This window comes from Rhincodon typus, chromosome 9 (assembly GCF_021869965.1).
Source record: "Rhincodon typus isolate 14 chromosome 9, sRhiTyp1.1, whole genome shotgun sequence".
NCBI classification, from domain to species: Eukaryota; Metazoa; Chordata; class Chondrichthyes; order Orectolobiformes; family Rhincodontidae; genus Rhincodon; species Rhincodon typus.
This window is the reverse complement of record NC_063340.1, coordinates 35,778,158-35,797,101: the sequence shown is the minus strand read 5'-3', so window position 1 is coordinate 35,797,101 and position 18,944 is coordinate 35,778,158. Positions and strand designations below refer to the sequence as shown.

General features: G+C 40.2%; 1 protein-coding gene across 1 annotated transcript in view; it reads right to left on the bottom strand.

Moving 5' to 3' along the window:
• The window catches only part of rps6ka2 (ribosomal protein S6 kinase, polypeptide 2), a 215,478-nt gene that overhangs the window by 8,037 nt on the left and 188,497 nt on the right, over window positions 1-18,944 (bottom strand). The window contains exons 17-19 of the mRNA XM_048600975.1: window positions 9,652-9,813; window positions 4,185-4,261; window positions 145-262 (exon numbers count right to left, since the gene is read on the bottom strand). Of these exons, the coding sequence (XP_048456932.1) occupies window positions 145-262; window positions 4,185-4,261; window positions 9,652-9,813 (357 nt within the window). The remainder of the gene's footprint in view (window positions 1-144; window positions 263-4,184; window positions 4,262-9,651; window positions 9,814-18,944) is intronic.

Below are 18,944 nucleotides of genomic sequence, written 5' to 3'. Positions count from 1 at the left end.
GAAACGTCAGCCTTTCTGCTCCTACGATGCTGCTTGGCCTGCTGTGTTCATCCAGCTCTGCACCTTGTTGTCTCGGATTCTCCAGCAGCTGCAGTTCCTACTATCTCAGTGATTTATCTGTTTGCCTACATTAGTGACACTCACCTTGGCAGCATCAGAAATTGTGTCCCAGTTTCCTCCGCTGAGGGCATATTTCCCACTTCCAATGCGTGCCAAGATTTCTTCAGGAGTATCTTCAGGCCCATTGGCAAATGGTGTGAATCTAACAGGGATGGACAAATTTCATTCCAACCTTTGGATTTCATTCATGTTTTTATTTTATGTTTACTGCTTAAAAAACTCAAAAACATTGCCTGGCAATGTTTATTGTCAATTCCACATTTTGAAAGTTACACTTGATTTGATATGGCTATGTTATAAACAGATGTTATCACAGCTTCTATGTCATTGATAGGGGTCTGATATGCTACTGTCTTTACTGAGTCAAGCATCATAGCAATGTACTCACAATTTTCTAAGAAGCATCATACTCCCCAAAACATGCAAAGTCTAACAGATACAATTGAGAAGGGATGAGGCTAGAAAATTAGCATGGAGTCTCTGTAGAAGGATGGGGAGTTGAAAGGGGTACAACGTCTGTGAAAGGATGGGATTTTGATGGGGTAGAGTGTCTGGGGAGTTGAATGGTTTTTCAGCGCCCTCAAGTACAAATGAGCTAGGTTTCTGGAAGCCATTGAGTGAAATGGGGGGTTCCTTGGGGCAAGGGAAGCCTAAGGCTTCCTTTTGCCATGAGGCGAGCTTCTTCTTGCCCACAGGAAACCTAAGTTCATTTATTTAAATTTACCTGCTGGGCATTTTCAAACTAAGATCCAGCTCCCAGAAACTCTAACCTGATGAGGAAACTGTCATTGCTAACTCATGCAGGCCTTTGTAGAATGTTGTAGATTGGGTGTTGAAGCCCTCATTGGATCCAAACCACAGATTTGAAGAGAAGCACACAAACTTCTTACTGGATCCTACCAATCTCCTTGAAAGAACAATTTAAAATTGGAGCAGAGAAGAAAAGCAGCAGAGTTTGAGGAGAAAGTGACGGGACTCATTTTACCTGATCCCTTTCTTGGTTTCTCCGAAGCAGGAGGTTAAATTTAAAACCAACCCATTGTGACATAAATCACACAGAAAACCAAATTTTTCTGGAAACATGAATCAATTTTCAGGTGCTTTCAATCAGGAGCATTCTTAATCCCTGCATACAAAGAAAACATAGAGACCTGTGGCACTTTGCGTCTTTTTCCTTTTTGTGCTGCATGTTCACTTGCAAGGTTTTTGCCTAGACCAGACAGGGTTACAAGTTGTGATGGTTATCAGTATGCCTTCTACTGTCATTTCACTATGTCACCTCTATCCTCCCCATTTGTCATTTTCAAATCTCAAATTTTTGGAAATTAATGATTCACAATTGTCTGATTTCTCTGCTGAACTATTTCTCCCTCCTCCCTTCTCCATAAGACATCAATTCATGCAGAGATATTGTTCAAATCCCCAAATAAATGTCTTGCTGAACCATGAGACTCTCATTTTGTGGTACCATCTCAGAGTGATGATGAACTCCCTGCTCCAAATCTAAGCAGTAAACTATATAAAAAGCCTGGCATGCTGTTACACTTCTCTCCTGATGAGCTACCTCTCATTTCAACACTAAGATTAGGCTTCCAACAGGCCTGTTTAAGATATAAAGAGTTTTAAAATATTGGAAGCAATATGCAGTTTAAGACACCTCAACTGATTCAAAAATTTGTGTCAGCAATGGAATTATTAGAATGCTTTTCAACGCTCATTTGTCCATTAAATAGTCTAACAGAGATCTAATTTAAATATTATTTTTATCGAAATAGCAGTCATGAAGGTAGGTTAAGGGGCTCATAGAAATTGAGAGGACACAATGAGTGGAGAGGAAGAAAAAGCATTGAGCAGCTCAGGGAATGTGAAGCATCAGTAGGATGGGATAGAGGGAGTATTGAACAAGATTGGGTTGGGGTAATGGTGGCTTGACTAAGCTGCAAGTATTCATAGAAAATGAGGTAGAAATGCCAGGTATAATATGCAAAATCTGGCACTAATGATGAGAAATGGCACAAACACAAAGAATTCTGTTACGTACATGAGGTGTAAACCGTTAACGTCAGTAGTACAATCATTCACTGCACCTCACTTAGAAAGCTGAAAATCCAGTGAAGAACATTTGGAAGATTTTCAAGGCAACTTCAGTAATTTCCAAAAATATCCTCACATGTCACAAGCTTAAAAGGGAATCATCCTATTATAATGTAATGTTTGAATATTTTCGTCTTTTCATAACACTAAATGTAATTTGAGTTGCAAAATATCAGGATTCCAGTGCAGTATTAGAAGGTACATGTCTCTTCAGCAGCTCCAACAGATAAAAGCTTGCCACCAAATTAAAGAGTCAGTTGTACATCCACTAATTGTCGCCATAAGTACCTCCAACATTTGTTTGGAAGGCACATGTGACAATTAAAGGGAAATGTCATCATCATGTACTTACAGCCCTTCGCTTAATGATTCTCAGGGCACTGCAAGGAGCTGACAGGATGAGGTTCCAGTGCTGTCTGGTGCATACATGTCTCAACTGCAGTTAAGAGGAGCAAATAAAGACTTATAGCACAAAGGAGGCCACTCAGCCCATCATGTTCTAGACAGCCAAAATGAGCCTTTAACATTGGCCTACACAGATCTTTTTTCCAGACTCCATCTAAATCTAATGGAATTGTTATCATAGCCACTGAAACACTCTCCTCCTGATATCAATTCCAACTCTCCAGATTTGTTCCCTAAAACCAAGTCCAGAGTTCTTTCGCTTGGTTGAACTTGCTATGTTGCGGCTAAAAAGATTTTCTTGAATGGATTTTAAGATTTCTGCACTTTTTCACACTGAAATTACCCCAGTTAATATTAGGAGAGTTGAAACCCTTTATCAACCCTTATGTTTCTGCCATTTTCAGGCGGTTGGGAACATAAGAATAGGAGTAGCCCATTCGCCTCTCAAGCCTCTTCCATCATTCACTGAGATTGTGGCTGATCTGTGATTGAATTCCATTTACCTGACTTTGGCCCATATCCCTTAATACCTTTGCTTAACAAAATTTATCTTTCTCGGATTAGAAATTAACAACTAATCCAGCAGCCACTACTGTTTGTAGAAGACAGTTCCAAATGTCTACCACCCTTTGTGTGTAGACATGCTTCTTAGCATCTCTCTTGAACAGTCTGGCCCGAAATCCCAGACATCGTCCCAAGTTCTAGAATCCCCAACCAGTGAAAACAGTTTATCTTTATCGATCCTGTCTATTCCTATTAATATGTTGAAGACTTTGTTCAAATCACCCTTTAACCTTTTAAATTCTGGAGAAAACAGACCATTTTGTGTAATCTTTCCTCAACTTAACCCCTGAAATCCATGTATCATTCTTGTAAATTTACGCTGTACTCCCTCCAAAGCCAATATATTTTTCTTAAGGTGTAGTGCTCAGATCTGCTCACATTACTCCAAATAAGGTCTAACCAGGGGGCTTTGTATAATTTCAGCATATTGTCTGCATCCTTGTACTCCAATCCTCTAGCTATAAAGGCCAGCATTCCATTAGCTTCCTTGATTATTTTCTGCACCTGTTCATGATATTTTAAAGATCTATGCACCTGAACCCCCAAGTCTTTTTTGGACATCCACTGCATTTAATTTCATACTGTCTAGAAAGGACCCTGATTTATCCTTTTTTGGTCCAAAATGAATAACCTCACATTTGCTTACATTGAGTTCCACCTGCCACAGTTTTGCCCATTTACTTAGGCTATCAATATCCCTTTGTAATTTTATGCCGTCATGTACACTATCTATCTTCACATTTTGGTTATCTTCAAATTTATTCTTCTATCTCCTTGACTGTTTGCATGTCTATAATTTACATCCAGCAAGAGGAGTGTCCCAATCTTGTTCCTCAGTTTAACTGACATGGCCATATGGCAAGGTGCTAAGATTTCAACTCCATCATAGCAGAACAATACACTTTGGGGTAATGAGGGACAGAAAAATAAATTCATGTTACTTGTTTCACTTCGTGGTGGCCGATCACATATTCTGTTGATGAAAACACTCACTGCCTTACCCTGCCAGCATGGTGTAAAGTAGAATCCCCAAACTCCACATGTCACAGGCTGCATCATATCCTTGCCTCTTGAGCACCTATAGCAGAAATGTTAAGAAACTATTACTCAGCTTAAGGCAATACAATGGCTCAGTAATGAAATTTGTTTTTCAATTACGTTGGTCAAATTGTTGGGAAGGCAATGATAAGGGCAGCATGGTGGCTCAGTGGTTAGCACTGCTGCTTCACAGTGCCAGAGACTTGGGTTTGGATTCCAGCCTTGGGAAACTGTGTGGTGTTTGCATGTTCTCCCTGTATCTGTGTGGGTTTTTGCCAGTTTCGTTTCCTCTCACAAGATGTGCAAGTTAAGAGGATTAGCCAAGCTAAATTGTCTCTGGTGACTAGGAATGTGATGGCTTGGTGGATTAGCCATGGTAAAATGTGGGGATAGGGTAGAAGAAGGGTCTAGGCCTGAAATGTCAGCCTTCCTGCTCCTCTGATGCTAGTTGGCCTGCTGTGTTCATCCAGCTCTACAACTTGTTATCTGGGATAGGGTAGGGGGCTGGGTTTAGGTGGGATGCTCTTTGGAGGGTCAGTGCAGACTCAGTGGGCCAAATAGCCTCTTTCCTGTACTGTAGGGAATCAATGAATTATCATCAGAAGGCATTAAAGAAATTTTCCCTTTCCTCAACCCCTGCTCACATAACAGGTAGGAGATGGCTGGGTGGAGGAGAGGGAGAATTGAACTATCAAATGTTTGTAATGCCAATCCCAGTTGCTAAGGATGTGTCACCTTACACAATTTAACTGTGACAGGTTTTGGTATGTCAGATAACCCACTCTGGAGGGGAATGTATGTGATAAAAAGGCCCAAATCTTCCGGTCAGCATCAAGAACTCTTTCCAACACTAACCAAATGAAACCTAACCTACTTAACCCTTTCCAATTTCTTTCTAATCTTCTGATGGAAGATCCTACAGGATCAGTCAGTTGGGAATCCAGAGAAACACCAGCAAAGAGATTAGAGAAGAAGCCACCTTCAAAAGCTGGTGTATTTTGTTAAATTACAGTTTAAATGTCCCAGAACCCCTCAGTCTGTCAGTGGGAGTGTATGAGTGAATTGTTTAAGCGGGTGGGGTGTTTGGGGTACCTGATGAGTGAGTTGGAAAATGGAAAAGTCTGGAGCTGGATTAGAACTGGGCAGAGTTGAGAGCTGGACAGGAGGCAAAGTTGGGAGTTGAATTGTACTGGTTGGAACCCAAGAGCTGGACTGGGTTGGGCAGAGTTGAGAGCTGGATCAGAAAGAGATAATGTTAGAAGTCAGGTTGGAATGATAATGGAATTGAGAACCAGATTGGAAATGAGGTGGATTTGGGACATGCATCAAACACACACAGAGTTGGGAGCTGAATGAGAATCATATGGAGTCAGGAAACAGACTGGAGCAGACTGGAAGAGTCATAGAGATAGGAGAGCCAGTATTTATGGCATTTGTTGCTGCATGTAAATTTACGATGATGTTCTGTACTCCAGGTGCCAGGGTCAAGGTGTCGCTGAGTGGCTAGCGAGACGGGAAGATGATCAGCCAATGGCCATTGTTGATATCAATAGAAAGAGCTACATAGTATTACAGTCAGAATTTAGGGAACTAGGTAGGAAATTACCACATGCGAGTGAGTATAAAGGAGGATAAAGAAAATGAATGCTGGATGGACAGATGGTTGAAGATGAAGGGCTTTGGGATCATTTGGAACATTGGAATTAGTTCCAGTAGATATTGGATCTACAGAGACTATATTAGTTGCACCTAAACAGAATTTCCTTGCAAAGTAATTTGCTACTGATACTGAAGAGACATCTAACTAACTAACCAGGTGGAATATTAAAGGGGAACACCAAAGTCCACAGATACTCGGAAAGATACATAGTTCTGGATAACAAAATAATAATCTATCTGGTGGTTTCAGCATAATGCAAAATGTAATAAAGTCTTAATTAGAGTGACAGTGTGTTGTGATGATACTATGGCTTTAAGAGGTGCATTTTGTCCTGGATTTTTCTGAAAGTGAAGTTGAGATAGAGGTGCATAGTGGTCTGTTCCAAACCAACAAAGTAAACAGCTGGAGAGGTCTTGGATTTTTTTTTAATTTTGGAACAATAGAAAAAGCATCAATGAGTGGGATCAGGCTTCCACAGAACCAGGGTTTTTAGTTTAGCTTTCAGTAGTTGTTGGGGTTTTGAAGCTTCCATATATCTCTCTCTGCTACAGCAAAATCCATGAGTACTCTCTCTCTGCCAGAATTTTCTTTTGATGGTCTTTCCTCCTAGACTGGAGAAACATTGCATGCAAGACTATCTATTTCAGTAAATTTGCCTTTGCCAAGGGTGTGTTATTATATTGGAATAATTATTGTTTACTAGTTAAATAATCTATAATTATGTTAAGTTTCTAATAGAGTTAAAGTTACTCAGAGATGTATGAGCCAGCTGCATAGGCAGGTACTGAGAAAGGAGATGTGGCTGTAGCAGAGACAGTAAGAACTGCCAATGCTGGAGTCAGAGATAACAGTGTGGAACTGGAGGAACAGAGCAGGCCAGACAGCATCTGAGGAGCAAGAAAGCTGACATTTCAGGTCAGGACCCTTCTTCAGAAATGGCAGAGGGGGAAGGGAGCTCTGAAATCAATACAGAGAGGAGGGGTGGGGCTGGGAAGGTAGGTAGGATGGTGATAGGTGAGTAGGCAGTGGTGGGGATTTGTCAGTGAGGTGGGAGGAGTGGATAGGTGGGAGAGAAGATGGACAGGTCAAGGAGGCGGGGATGAGAGGGAGGGTTGGTCATGGGATGAGGCCGGGGTGGGGAGATTTTGAAACCAGTAAAGTTCATGTTGAGACTATTGGGTTGTAGGCTCCCAAGGTGAAATATGAGGTGCTGCTCCTCCAGTTTTTGGGTGGTGTCCTTGTGATACTGGAGGAGTAATGGGTTTGTGTATGAGCTGACTGTGTAGGCAGGTTGGACCAATTCTTCTTTCATTCATTCATTCATTTGTATTTTAACTGTAGAATAAGAATGAAAAGCATTTTGCTTAAAGCCGAGTAGTGTAACCAACAAAACAGTGCCTTACACTTGCTTTTAAGTAAGAAGAAAATAGTGTCTAGGGTATCTCCTTGATATATTTGAAGGCGGTTTGGTCTGGTCCATAACAGTTTGCATGTGAAATTGTCGAGTGTCGTAAATAAGATAGTGAAGTTACAGGCACAGAGAGACAAGTGTAGATATGATGCAGTGGCTATAAGGGAATCCTAGCTCAAAGAAGGGTAAAGCTGCTTGTTAAATATTACTGGATATAAGGAATTTAGAAAGTTAGGAAAGTAAGGAAAGAAAGACGGGTGGCAATATTGATAAAGAAAAATATTTCAGTGGTGTAGATTTCGGATATCCCACAGGTCCAGGACAAAATCGAATTTGGCATGTTGTAAGGAACAAAAAGTGTTCGTTGCACTGTATAGTCTAAAGGGCACCAAATAATGGGAAAAGTGTAGAGGTCAAATTTGTAAGGAAATTACATAAAGGTAGAAAAATTATGAAGCACTTATAATGGAGTACTCTAATAGTCCATTAAACATGGCAGAATGTCTGCACTCTCAGTATTTCTGGGAGGCCTGTACAATGTCTTTTGACTTCTGACTAGGATGGCATAGTGGTATTAGTGGTTAGCACTGCTGCCTCACAGTGCTAGGCCCAGGTTTGATTCCAGCCTCGGGCGACTGTCTATGTGGAGTTTGAACGTTTTCCTGTGTCTGCGTCAGTTTCCTCTGGGTGTTCTGGTTTCCTCCCACAGTCCAAAGATGTGCATGTTAGGTGCATTGGCTGTGCTAAATTGCCCATAGTGTCCAGGGATATGCAGGTTATGCAGATTAACCATGGGAAATGCAGGGTTACAGGAATGGGGTAGGGGGCTGGGTCTGTGTGGGGTGCTCTTCGAATGGTTGGTGTAGGTTTGATGGGCCAAATGGCCAACTTCCACACTAAAGGGATTGGATGACTACCATTTCTTTAGAAGCCCTATTGTATCATGCATCATATTTCTCTTGAAATCTCTTAAGAGATGATTAGTAATGCAGAGGACATATGTCTGTAAATGAATGAATTTTAAACAGAATAAGATGGCGCTCCTCGATGACACAGTTGGCAATTGCACAGTGTGGTACTCAACTTGGTCACATAGAAATTGCCCAGTCACCCTGTGCTCGTGTTACATTTCTGAGACAACAGAACATATTATTTATGAAAGCAGTTGGTGAACCTTGCTACAAATTTCAAGTAGCTTTTAGATGATCTCCTCTGGTATAGCATCAGAATTCCTTCCTGAAAACAAACACTTGATGATAAAGTTTACTCCACTATTCAACCATATGTTTGTAAAACCTTGAGATTGTGTAACAATGAGACAACTTTCATACGAACAGAACATGTTGATTCCTCTTTTGCAATCTTTTGAAAGGCAGATCAATAACATTAACAATTAAATATTTGATACAAATTGTTAAGCTGTTTATGTTTCAGTTAAATAAATAAGAAAATATGCTTCACTAAACACGTAAGTGTGCTGAACTCTATGTATTTTGCTGGGAAGATCTTTTTTTCTCTGAAACCTTGGTTATTGTGAATGCTCTTTGGAAGCAGTAAAATGAGATGAAGCATTCCTTGTTGTTAGAGATCTTTGTGAATTCCCATTTCAGTGACTTTATTCTTTATTGCAAAATATACTTTATTCATAAATTATCTATAAGTACAATAGGTCCAAAACAGTTCAGTCCAGACTTTACAGAAAATAGAGAGGAATTTTGACATTCCTCATTGGACCTTCAATCTTGTTGCAACAAAAAGGCATTTTCTAAACATGAAAGGAAACTATTTACATTCCCATTAAGGTTATGAAGATATTTTGAGTAAACTTATCAATATACCTTATTGTGTGACTGAAACAACTGACTTTAAAGTTCACTTACCACACGTAAAAGAAAATGTTTGAAAAATCCCAAAATGCAATGCAGTAGAAATAGATTGGCATCTTTAGTGTTTAAAATATCTAAAAGGTAATTACTTTTGTTTTTCAATCATGCTATGGAATACCTATTTTGATATGCATGGAAATGTTGCAAACTAGATTCATTATCATGAGTACTTACCCAAACATACAAGGAGCTAACTCCCACAGAGTAATTAGTAATGTGTTCCAGAGGAAATAAAATGTGACAGTGTTGTTTGTGCAAAAAATACCTCGGTAGGATAAAAACATTATTACAGTTCTGATCAATGCACTTGAATACACCAATCTTTATATAAATAGGAGACATTTTCAAGAAAATGTTGGAAATATTAACACCTCTGGACAAAATGCCATTGGAAACAAGCATCAGTTTACAACATTGGTGAATTCTGTTAAGCTCTTCAGCAAAACACCATAAGGAATTGTAAAGCTCCCTACCTCAGGCGCGACAAAGTTGGCAGTATAACATGGAGTCATTAGAAGGCCATTCTCAGCTCGGAGTTGCTTAGCAAAACCAAAGTCACAAATTCGAATGGATTCTGGATTTCCTGATTCATCCACATACAAAATGTTACTTGGCTTCAGATCTCGATGAACAACCTACAGGAATGAGAATGCAGCACTGAATCATCTACTATAAATCACAAGTGATCAAGCTGCAGCCCTGTGATTTCCTGATGTCAGTGAGTGTTTTCTTTGCTGGGAGTGCTGACTTCTACAATGATGTTTAATGTTGGGTATTCTAGCGCAGAGTCTGCAGCCAGTAACTTACACCTTCACTGTCTGGGCAATGATCTAGCAGCATAGATTGTCTGCCTCATATGGAAACAGCCCAGGCAGTGAAAGTGACAATCGCTCTCTACATGCTATCAAGTTCTTTCTAGAGAAGTGGAGTTATTGCTGTTCGTTTAAAATTGCGCACAGGAGAATTTTTGTCAATGCATTAACCAAAAAATAGCACACAGAAGAATTTCAATTGTAAAGGAAATCCTACTCAAACACTTATTCCGGTACTTGTCAGGATAAAGGATGTCAATTCCAGAGAGTAAATACTTTTCATTTTTAGTACCAAGTATCAGCATCAAATAGGCTCAGGTCAAGTAGAGTATGAGCAAGATAACAGAATGAGTGAGACATAGAATGTTTTCTTGCCTGGCTTACTCCCCAGACTAACACTGAAGTAACACTGATATAGCAAAGTGAAATTTTCGGTGTTCACCATAGCACATTCCTGACTACTTCCAGCTGGACCTGCGTTGAAATTGCCTATATTCATTCCACAGAGGAGTTTTGCAGTCATCAAGAAAGCACAGAATGAATGGAAATGTGCTTAACACTTTCTAAACTAAGCTAAGCTAAGGGAAAAAAAAAACTTGCATTTATATAACATCTTTCATAACTTTAGGACACCAAAAATCACTTTATAGTGAATGTATTCACTGTTGTAACTGAGGAAAGTCAGCAGTGAATTTTACACTCAGCAAACTCTCACAAAAAAACTTTAGGGTATTGACCAGACAGGGCAGATGGGACTTAAATGACCCAGCTAAAAGCTGGTACTTTTGACATAATGGCGCTCCATTGTAATGAAGTGCCAGTTAAGGTTTTGTGTTCAAGTCTCTGGAGTGAATCTTAACTTCATAGCCTGTGGCTCACAGGCAAGTGTGTTGACACTAAGCTACAGGAGAGAGCGTAAACCCGTAACATCTGTTTGCTTGAAATATGCTGCACATTGAAAAGAACTTTAATGACCGTGGGGTTTTTAGCAGGACACCATTGGTTTCAGTTAATTTCTCAAATGCTTGCAGCAGGATGGCAGCAAGGGAATTTTAATCACCAAAATCTCATTAGCATTCTGAGCAGGAAGCCTGAAGAAAACACATATAGTACCTGGAGTCCTACTGGCTCTAGGGTAAGGGATTAGAAGTGGCTCCAGGGAGTGTCTAGTATAAAGAGATGGTGCACGAAAGCCAGGAGGAATCTGGGCAAGAAGCACTTTAAACAATCCACAATCCTATCTTCAAAAAGAGAGCAAGATCATGTTCATGGGCCTCGGCAGTTTCCTTGTTCCCTTCATGTTAGCCTACACCTGACAAGAAAATAGGACGGCCTCAGGGTGAAGTTAACATCCCCATTAGGGCTTTGTTACTTAATTGGAGTTAAATTCAATTATATGGATTAAGATTCTGTTGGTTATTGTTATAGTCATAGACTTATACAGCATGGAAACAGACCCTTTGGTCCAACTTGTCCATGCCAACCAGATATCCTTAATAAATCTAGTCCCATTTGCCAGCGTTTGGCCCATATCCCTTTAAACCCTTACTATTCATGTACCCATCCAAATGCCTTTTAAATGTTGTAATTGTACCAGCCTCCACCACTTCCTCTGGCAGCTCATTCCATACACGCACAATCCTCTGCGTGAAAAAATTACCCCTTAGTTCCTTTTTAAATCTTTCCCTTCTCACCTTAAAACTATGCCTTCCAGTTTTGGACTCCACTACCCTGGGGAAAACACTTTGGCTATTCATCTTATATGCCCTCCGTGGTTTTATAAACCTTTATATGGTCACCCCTCAGCCTCCGACGCTCCAGGGAAAATAGCCCCAGCCTATTCAGCCTCTCCCTATAGCTCAAACCCTACAACCTTAGCAACATTCTTGTAAAGCTTTTCTGAACTCTTCCAAGTTTCACAACATCCTTCCTATTAGCAGGGAGACCAGAATTGCGTGCAGAATTCCAAAAGTGGCCAAACCAATGTTCTGTACAGCCACAACATGACCTCCCAACTCCTATACTCAATGCTCTGATCAATAAAGGCAAGCATACCACAAGTCTTCTTCACAATCCTGTATACCTGGGACTCCACTTTCAAGGAACTATGAACCTGCTATCCAAGGTCTCTTTGTTCGGCAACACTCCCCAGGACCTTACCATTAAGTGGATAGGTCCTGCCCTGACTTGCCTTTCCAAAATGCAGCACCTCACATTTATCTAAATTAAACTCCATCTGCCACTTCTCAGCCCATCGGCCCATCTGATCAAGGTCCCACTGTACCCTGAGATAACCTTCTTGGCTGTTTATTACTCCACCAATTTTGGTGTCATCTGCAAACTTACTAACCATACCTCCTATGTTCACATCCAAATCATTTATAAAAATGACAAAAAGTAGTGGAGCCAGCACCAATCCTTGTGGCACACCGCTGGTCACAGGCCACAGTCTGAAAAGCAACCCTAGACCACCACTCTCTGTCTTCTACCTGCGAGGCATTTCTGTATCCAAATGGCTAGTTCTTCCTGTATTCCATGTGATCTGAGCTTGCTAACCAGTCTACTATGTGTAACCTTGTCGAATGCCTTACTGACATCCATATAGATCATGTCCACCACTCTACCATTATCAATCCTCTTCGTCACTTCTTCAAAAAACTCACTTAAGTTGATGAGATGCGATTTCCTATGCACAAAGCCACATTGACTATCCTTAATCAGTCCCTGTCTTTTGAAATACATGTAAATCCTGTCCCTCAGGATCCCTTCCAACAACCTGCCCACCACTGATGTCAGGCTCACCACTCAATAGTTCCCTGGCTTTTCCTTACCACCTTTCTTAAATAGTGGCACCACATTAGCAAACCTCCAGTCTTCCGGTACCTCACCTGTGACTATCGATGATACAAATACCTCAGCAAGGGCCCCAGCAATCTCTTCCCTCGCTTCCTACAAAGTTCTAGGGTACACCTGATCAAGTCCCAGGGATTTATCCACCTTTATGCATTTTAAGACGTCTGGCACCTCCTCGTCTGTAATATGGACAATTTTCAAGATTTTGCTATTTATTTCCCCAAGTTCTGTAGCTTCCATATCCTTCTCCACGATAAACACTAATGCAAAATACTCATTTAATATCTCCCCCATCTCCTGCAGTTCCACACATAGGCAGCCCTGCTAATCTCTACAGGGCCCTACTATCTCCCTAGTTACCCTTTTGTCCTTAATTGTATTTGTAGAATCCTTTTGGATTTGCCTTACCCTATCTGCCAAAGCTGTCTCATGTCCCCTTTTTGCCCTCTTGATTTCCCTGTTAAGTATACTTCTACTGCCTTTATACTCTTCTAGGGATTCACTTGATCCCTGCTGTCTATACCTGACATATACTTCCTTCTTTTTCTTGACCAGAACCTCAGTTTCTCTAGTCATCCAGCATTCCCTACAGCTACCAGCCTTGCCCTTCACCCTAACAGGAACATACTGTCTCTGGACTCTCGTTATCTCATTTTGAAGGCTTCCCACTTTCCAGCCATCCCTTTACCTGTGAATATCTGCAGCCCCTCCCCTCCACCACACACAATCAACTTTTGAAAGTTCTTGCCTAATACCATCAAAATTGGCCTTCCTCCAGTTTAGAACTTTAACTTTTAGACCCTGGTCTATCCTTTTCCATCACTATTTTGAAACTAAAAAAATTATGATCACTGGTCCCAAAGTGCTCCCCCACTGACACCTCAGCCACCTGCCCTGCCATATTGCCCAAGAGTAGGTACGTCCACATACTGAATCAGAAAATTTTCTTGTACACACTTAACAAATTCCTCTCCATCCAAGCCCTTAACACTATGGCAGTCCCAGTCTATGTTAAAATCCCCTACCATTACAACCCTATTATTCTTACAGATAACTGAGATCTCTTTACAAATTTGCTTCTCAATTTCACAGTGACTATTTAGGGATCTATAGTATAATCCGAATAAGGTGATCATCCCTTTCTTATTTCTCAGTTCCATCTAAATAACTTCCCTGGACTTGCTGCCTGGAATATCCTTCCTAAGTACAGCCGTAATGTTATCCCTAATCAAACATGCGCCCCTTGTCTCTTGCCCCTCCTTTCTATCCTTCCTATAGTATCACTACCCTGGAACATCAAGCTGCCAGTCCTGTCTATCCCTGAGCCACTTTCTGTAATTGCTATGATATCCCAGTCCCAGGTTCCCAACCATGCCCTGACTTCATCTGCCTTATCTGTTAGGCCTCTTGGATTGAAATAAGTACAGTTTAATTTATCAGTCCTACTTTGTTCACTGTTTTGTTCCTGTCTGCCTTGACTGTTTGACTTGCTCCCTTCTCGACTGCATCAGTCTAAGATTGATCACTTTTCTCACTCTCTCTCCCCAGGTTTCCTGCCACCACAGCAGCACCCCTCCCTAATAGTTTATATCCTCCCGAGCAGCTCTAGTGAATTTCCCCACCAGTATATTAGTCCCCTTCCAATTCAGGTCACTTATACTCCAGAAGAGATTCCAATGATTGAAAAATGTGAATCCTTCTCCTCTACACCAACTACTCAGCCATGCATTCATTTGTTCTATCCTCCTATTGCTAGTCTCACTAGCTTGTGTCATCGGGAGTAACCTAGATATTATGACCCTTGAGGACCTACTTTTTAAATTTCTGCCTAATTTCTTATATTCTCTCCTCAGAATCTCATCCTTTTCTCTTCCTAAGTCATTAGTTCTAATGTGTACAATGACTTCCCGCTGGTGTCTCTCCCCTTTGAGAATAATCTGCAATCTCTCCGAGGTATCCTTGATCCTGGCATCAGGGAGGCAACACACCATTCTGATACCTCATTGTCAACGTCCAAAAATGTAGGATTCAGGAGATTTTCTGCAGCATGTATAAGGGACTGTATTATGACTTTGTCAGGGAAATGAGAATGAGACGGGCGCTGGCTCTGATTTTGGCTAGTAATTCTGTAAATGTAAATGTTCTTTTAAAAGGATCTCTGACTCCAATGAGCTCTCTTACTAGAGCAAGATATGCTAGATCTTCCAAGGCAATCCAACATGAACAATAGTTTGTGAGCAACAGCAACTCCAACAATAACAAACGGAGGCAAGAAGTAACTGATCAGAAAAGTGTCATAGAACAGCTGGAAAAGGCCTAAAAGTCAGTAGCAGATGCAGACAACAGTGGGTGAAGGAGTTCAAGAGCAAGCAGATAATCAGACCAGAGGTGGATAATCATGAAGTCAGCCCACAGAGAGCAGTGTGGGAAATGCGAACCTTGACTCATAGTGAGCATGGACTCCTCTCTACCTTTCCAAGTCATGTTCGACAATCTAGAGGGCCTCAAGCAGCCAGGCAATGAAAACTGGACAAAATGTTTTACATGGGCTTTGGACCCAGCAAGTGAAAATAACAAGAATCAAATCATTACCTTTTTGTACATAGTTGGCAGCACTGCAGATGATATGCTAAAAAGGTGGGGATGAATGAGGAAACAACCTCATATGAGGCTATTATTGAAACTTTTGTGTATTTTAGACTTCATCAAACCATTAAAGGGACTAAATTCAACCTCTGGCTATAAAAACTGGGCAAAAAAATCGATTCATTTATGAGTAATCTCTGGCTGACAATTGTAAGCATTGAACATAAAAGGATGATTTTATAAAATGGATTAATAATAGTTATCTATGCTTTGGCAGAATCCCCATTAGACTTTCTATAATTTATGAACATCATAAAAAGAGCCAAGGTAAATTAGAAAGAAAACTAGTGCAAAATATAAAAAATGGATAGCAAGCATCTGTAAATATTTAAAAGGAAGAAGATAGGGAAAGTGAATGTTGGTCCCTTTGAGGAAGAGACTAGGGAATTAATAATGGGGAACACAGAAATGACAGAGTTACTAAATCAATATTTTGCTTCAGTTTTCACAGTGGAGGACATTAGTAATATCCCAATAGTAACAGGAAATGTAGAGGTTACAGAAAGGGAGGAACTTGGGAAAATCGTCATCACCAGGCACCAAGTACTGAACAAACTATTGGGATTGAAGGCAGTCAAGTCCCTAGGGCCTGATCACCTACATCTTATGGTCTTAAAGCAAGTGGCAGCAGCGATAGTGGAGCCATTAGTTATAATATTCCAAAGTTCCCTGGATGAGAGAAAGATTCCAATGGGTTGGAAAAATGCTAATATAACATCCTTATTCAAAAATAAAGGGAGGCAGAAAGTAAGAAACTACAGACCATTTAATTTAACATCTATCATTCAGAAATTGTTAGAATTCTTTAATAAGGAAGGAATAACAGGGCATTTAGAGATTCAAAATGCAATTCATTGGAGTCAGCATGGTTTTATAAAGGGTAAATCGTGTTTGACGAATTTGCTATTTATTTGAAGTTGCAACAAGCAAAATGGATAATGGGGATCTTGTAGATGTGGTGGGACTGGACTTCAAGAAGGCATTTGATAAGGTGCTGCAAAAGGCTAATACACATGGTAAGATCACACAGGATTAGGACTAATTTATTAGCTTGGATAGATAATTGGTTAATCAACAGAGAGCAGAAAGTCAGGATAAATGGGTCTCTTTTTCCGGTTGACAAGATGTAACTAATGGGGTTCTTGGGCTCCAACTATTTACAATCTGCATAAATGACTTGGACGTAGGGATAGAAAGTACTGTAGTCAAATTTGCAGATGACACTAAATTGGGTGGGAACCTAAGCCACAATGAAGAAATGAGAAATTTACAAAAGTATAAGGATTGTTTAGGTGAATGGGCCAAAATTTGTCAAATAAAATTTAATGTGGAAATGGAGATCATCAATTTTGGTGACACGAATAAAAAGACAACTTATTATCTAAATGGAGAGGAACTTCAGAGTGCTTCGGTGAAGGAGGATCTTGGTGTGCTTATGTATGAATCTCAAAAAACTAGCATGCAGGAACAGCAGCTAATAAGGAAGGCAAATGGAATTTTGGCATTTATTGTTAAAGGAATAGAGTATAAAAGTAGGGAAGTGTTACTGCAACTGTACAAGATATTAGTGAGACTGCACATACAGTATGGCATACAAGTTTGGTCGCTTGCTTGAGGAGGGATGTAGTTGCATTGGACCCAGTTCAGAGGACATTCACTAGATTGATTCCAGAGATGAGGGGTTTGTCTAATGAAGAGCAATTCAGCAGTTTGGCTCTCTGGAGTTTAGAAGAATGAGAGGAGATCTAATTGAGGTATATAAGATGCTAAAGGAGATTGACAACATAGAGAGGATGTTTTCTCATGTAAGACAATCTAGAATGAAAGTTCATAGTTTTGGGATAAGACATAGCAGCTTTATAACGGAGGTGAGGAGAAATTACTTCTCTCAATGGGTCATGAATTTATGGAATTCACTACCCCAGATTGAGGTGCTGGGATATGGAGTAAATTTAAGGTGGAGATTGACAGTTTTTTTATTAGTAGTGGGCTGAAGAATTATGAATAGCAGGCAGGTAAATGGAGTTGAGGCTGAGTTGAGATTATTCATAATCATATCAAATGATGGAGCAGGCTCGGGGACTGAATTGCCTACTTTTGCTCTTAATTCTTATGTTTTATCTGACATTGAGCAAAGCAGTACAACTAGTTAGTCAAGATGTTCTGTAAAATCAAACCCATGTGTCTACATAAAGAGTGATTGAACAACCCTGTGGGGGGGAAAAGTGAAGTTTATTGCATGCAAAACCAAAAATTAGGGAAACTTGAAAAGGTACCAAACAAAATTCTTTAACATTCCCATTTAATGTGATGGGAAAAATGCCCTAACCGTACTGCAGAAAGTTGGATATGCAGCAAAGTCAGCCATCATAAAACAGTGAGTCATTCAAAAAGTCCCATGTTTGCAAAGCAAAAGGACAATCCTTTAAATAGAAATTTTTAAACAGGAAGTGCAGGAACAAAACAGCCAGAAAATCACTTCTTTAATGAAATCAAAGAGAACAATATCTAATACAGGAACACTAACATTGAAGTCAATGGACCTCATGCAGAAGCTGTGGTCACAGAGCTGTGGAGGTCAAAGTCAACTCTGACAGTACTCAAACACTACTTTAACAATTAATACTGAATGTATGCTCAAGGGGCTAAGCCATAGCGGTGTCAAGGGGAACAGATTGAGGAGAACCTAAGAGATGAGCAGTGCCTCTAACCTCATTTCTTGAAATCGTCTAAATAGTTATAGGCGTGTACATATAGAGAATGTTTAAAATAACCTAAACCTGCAACCTAGATCTTCCAAGATGACTTTACAATAGTAATAGGCTATGAGCAGATTCAGCTCCAGCAACAACAGAACCTTCACAGTTTTCACTGTGGAGAGGACTAAAATACCTCCAACTCTCTTTCCATCAGTTGAAATCCTTCTTCCCTAAACTAGGAAAGGTATGCTGCAGTTGACAATGCTCAGGTCTATGGACCCCAGTTGGCCAATGAGATATCAGTTGGGTTTAACCAATGAAGACTCCACAGTGGAGCAGCGAAGAACTGTAGCAAGTTTTCTAATGTTCAAGTGACCAGGACCATTCTATCAATTATAACATTGTCTTGCAGAGTCATCTAAAGCTTGTGAGAAGAATTATAGCCGTACGAGCAGACACATTTCCTTCCCCTCCCCTTCTGCTGGATTCAAACTTAGGCTGTAAAAAGGGCAGTGCATTAGCATGAAAGTGGGAACCCTACTGGTGAAGTATATTAAAGTGTGCAGTGAATATTAATTATGTTTTATAAATTTCCTACATATGTTATATGAAGATATGAACTAGCCCAAAAATAAACTTCCAACAAAAAGAAACAATTTGCTGGATCAAAACAAATCTCAACATCACTCAAAGCAGAAATAATGAATCAGTACCAATAACACATCTGATATCTCGTTTTCTTTTTTGTTCTCTGTG